The 3182-nt window shown below is 33.3% G+C and overlaps 1 protein-coding gene across 1 annotated transcript; it reads left to right on the top strand.

Annotated features, from left to right (window-relative positions):
• The first annotated feature begins 576 nt into the window (after nt 1-576).
• Nucleotides 577-2510, top strand: LOC120276661 (perakine reductase-like). Its single transcript, XM_039283329.1, has 7 exons — nt 577-661; nt 768-935; nt 1029-1235; nt 1328-1500; nt 1586-1682; nt 1917-2070; nt 2155-2510. The coding sequence occupies exons 1-7, from the start codon at nt 590-592 to the stop codon at nt 2340-2342; spliced, it is 1059 nt and encodes a 352-aa protein (XP_039139263.1). The 5' UTR covers nt 577-589; the 3' UTR covers nt 2343-2510.
• Nucleotides 2511-3182: the final 672 nt, after the last annotated feature.

Here is a 3182-nt window from a genome sequence, read left to right as displayed (position 1 = left end):
TTTTTTTTAAAAAAACATTATCCACGGATGTATTCATTTTAACCTATTTATCCAAAATAAAATCACACTAATGGCCATATCAAATATATTGTTGGAGAAAAGAGTTGAAAATAAAAAATTCATGAACAAAACAACAACGAAAATGATCATTTGATTTATAAATCAAAATAAATATTTTTTTTTTCACTTGGTGAAACTAAACAACAACGAAAATTTTAATAGTAACAAGTGCTTTTAATTTTTTAAAAAAATCTTGGGCATTTCAAAATTTACATAAACATAGTCTACGACTCTACTCTACCAAATTAAAAACATAAATATATATATATTGATATATATATATATATATATATATATATAATTTAATATTATTTTAATGATGTGCTGGAATTGGCGTGAATTCCACAAATGACTTCAGCACTTACGCTATACAGAAAAAGACCTAAGACCAAAGTCAACCATCTCATGTATCAATTTTCCACAGCAGTGACGTCAAAGGATTAAGTTTCCCAGATTTTTTGGGGGACCCACATAAGCCCTATAAATTTATTGATTCAAGGCGCCGAGAACAACACTACACCAGCTTCGCATGCATTGCACTGAAGACATGTCCAAGAAGACAATGATCCCAAGGGTGAAGCTGGGAACACAGGGATTGGAGGTGTTTGTCCTACCATACCATTATTCATTTCCTTTGAAGCACTCGTTCTTTAATTTCTTTACGTAATTAAGAATATGTTTAACTGTAGTAATTGTTATACAAGTAGGTATCGAAGTTGGGGTTTGGATGCATGGGTCTGAGTACGGCTTACAATTCACCAGTGCCAGAAGAGCAAGGGATTGGCATCATTAAGCATGCATTCAACCAAGGGATCACCTTCTTTGACACCTCTGACGTTTATGGACCTCATACTAATGAGATCTTGGTTGGCAAGGCAAGTGCTAATTGTTTTACTTTTTCATAATTATATTTCTTACAAATGATTCATTATTTAAGGGAGAAAAGTGAGGAATGGTGATACTTGCAGGCGTTGAAGGAGTTGCCTAGAGAGGAGTTCCAATTGGCAACGAAGTTCGGCATTGAGAAATCAGGTAGATATGGTGGCATGGTGGTGAATGGGAGACCAGAGTATGTGAGAGCTTGTTGTGAAGCCAGTCTCAATAGACTCCAAGTTGACTATATTGATTTGTATTATCAGCATAGGATTGATCAAACTGTTCCTATTGAAGAAACTGTGAGACTCTGTTTTCTTATATATATATATATATATATCAAGAACAAGAATAACTCAACGTCATATATGCTTTCATAATGATGTTTGTATAGATGGGAGAATTAAAAAAATTGGTGGCAGAAGGGAAAGTGAAGTACATTGGCTTATCAGAAGCCAGCCCTGATACAATCAGGCGTGCTCATGCAGTGCATCCTATTTCTGCAGTTCAAATGGAATGGTCTTTGTGGGCTCGTGACATTGAACAAGAAATTGTCCCACTTTGCAGGTCAAATTTTAGTTCAGAGTTTTCTCTTTCTATCAATATTGACTGAGATCTGTAACATGAATTTCTTTTCATAAAATATATGCAGAGAGCTTGGAATTGGAATAGTACCATACAGTCCACTTGGCCGGGGATTTTTTGGTGGGAAAGCATTTGTGGAAAATCGTTCTGAAAACACAATTTTGGTATGTAATATTTCTATGTTTAATATTGAGAGAGAATTTGGTTTATATAAGGTTAGATATATTAGGATGTTTTTTTCTATGTTTAATATTTTTTTTTTAGAGAAGAGCTCAGAGAGCTAATTTTATTAAAAAAAATAAAAGGAGTCTTGCTCTCTAATAACACTGCCTTAATTCAATTGCTATTTCTCATAATAGTTTTTTATCATTAAATGAGTATTTATCAATGAATTTTAGGCTTCACATCCGAGGTTCTCTGGGGAGAACTTGGAGAAGAACAAAACGCTATATGTGAGAGTTGAAAATTTGTCTAAGAACCATCAATGCAGCACTGCTCAACTAGCTCTGGCTTGGGTTCTTCATCAAGGGGATGATGTTGTTCCTATCCCTGGTAAGCATTTGATGAATTTCCAATATTAGTAGTTCTTATTTGCAATTTTCATTTTTCATTTTTTTTTTTTTGTTACAATATCAGGAACAACCAAAATAAAAAATCTGGATAATAACATTGGTGCTTTACAAGTGAACCTGACAGAGGAAGACCTGAAAGAAATTTCTGATTTAGTTTCAGAAGAAGAGGTAGCAGGTTCCAGATCTTTTTCTGAAAGTTCTGAAAAATTCAGCTGGAAATATGCAAACACACCACTTCCTAAATCAGCTTGAGATTTCAAACCACATCTTGGTGTTATAAAGCTAAATTTTGGATAATATAATAAAAGATGGTTATATGAGACCATTGTCAAATGCTGAATAGTGCTTGAATTGTTGATTGATGGTTAGAGATTGAAAGGCTATGCCAGTAAGATGTATGAATTGAAGGCATTTGTATCATATTAGTTGGGTTGTTCTTACATTCCTAGTAAATGGATATCAGTTAACTATTAGATAAGCCAATGGTACAATACAAAAGCGCAAGAGAGGGAATAAGGGTTAGAATCCTTCTCCCCAGTAGTATTGTTACTGTACACTTGGGTCAAGTATTGTTTCTGTACCATTCATAGGTCTGGGCGCGGGCCCTTTGTGGAAAAATAGCAATTTCACCTCTCTAGGGTTGGAGGACATGGAGATTTTCGTAGGAGTTTTATAAGCCATCATAACTGATACATCTCCATATTTGTTTGCCTTTTTGACAATCCTTAAATAGGGCGCTTATCGTCTATTAATTAAATATAAATAAATAATGGATATCATTATGTTGATGGATTGGTGCATGCTTATAAATAAGAAATTGGTTGAAATGGTTCTTGTGATATAACTCGTTAATTGTGGATTTTTTTTCTTTGCAAATATTATTTATATTTTTTTAAATAACTAGTAAAATACGGACTTTCATTCATAATAACCAAAGAGCGTAAATAGTACCAATGCACTGTATTTTTTTGAATTAACTAATCAAACTTTCACCATTTTACATACCAACACTACAAAAAAAATGCCATATAATGACACTTCTCTATAGTAACAGTTAAATTCCATAGCTATAGATTGGTTTTACCATCGATA

Source organism: Dioscorea cayenensis, chromosome 15, assembly GCF_009730915.1.
Source record: "Dioscorea cayenensis subsp. rotundata cultivar TDr96_F1 chromosome 15, TDr96_F1_v2_PseudoChromosome.rev07_lg8_w22 25.fasta, whole genome shotgun sequence".
In the NCBI taxonomy this organism is placed as follows: Eukaryota; Viridiplantae; Streptophyta; class Magnoliopsida; order Dioscoreales; family Dioscoreaceae; genus Dioscorea; species Dioscorea cayenensis.
Note: the sequence above shows the minus strand (reverse complement) of the source record. Positions and strands in the feature narration are given on the sequence as shown.

Excerpts from the sequence above, each read along its gene's own strand:
- LOC120276661 (XM_039283329.1), top strand. The coding sequence starts at position 590 with ATGCATTGCACTGAAGACATGTCCAAGAAGACAATGATCCCAAGGGTG. Across the intron at positions 662-767 it reads TGGGAACACAGGGATTGGAG|GTATCGAAGTTGGGGTTTGG; the intron begins GTGTTTGTCCTA and ends TTATACAAGTAG. Across the intron at positions 2,071-2,154 it reads TGATGTTGTTCCTATCCCTG|GAACAACCAAAATAAAAAAT; the intron begins GTAAGCATTTGA and ends TTACAATATCAG.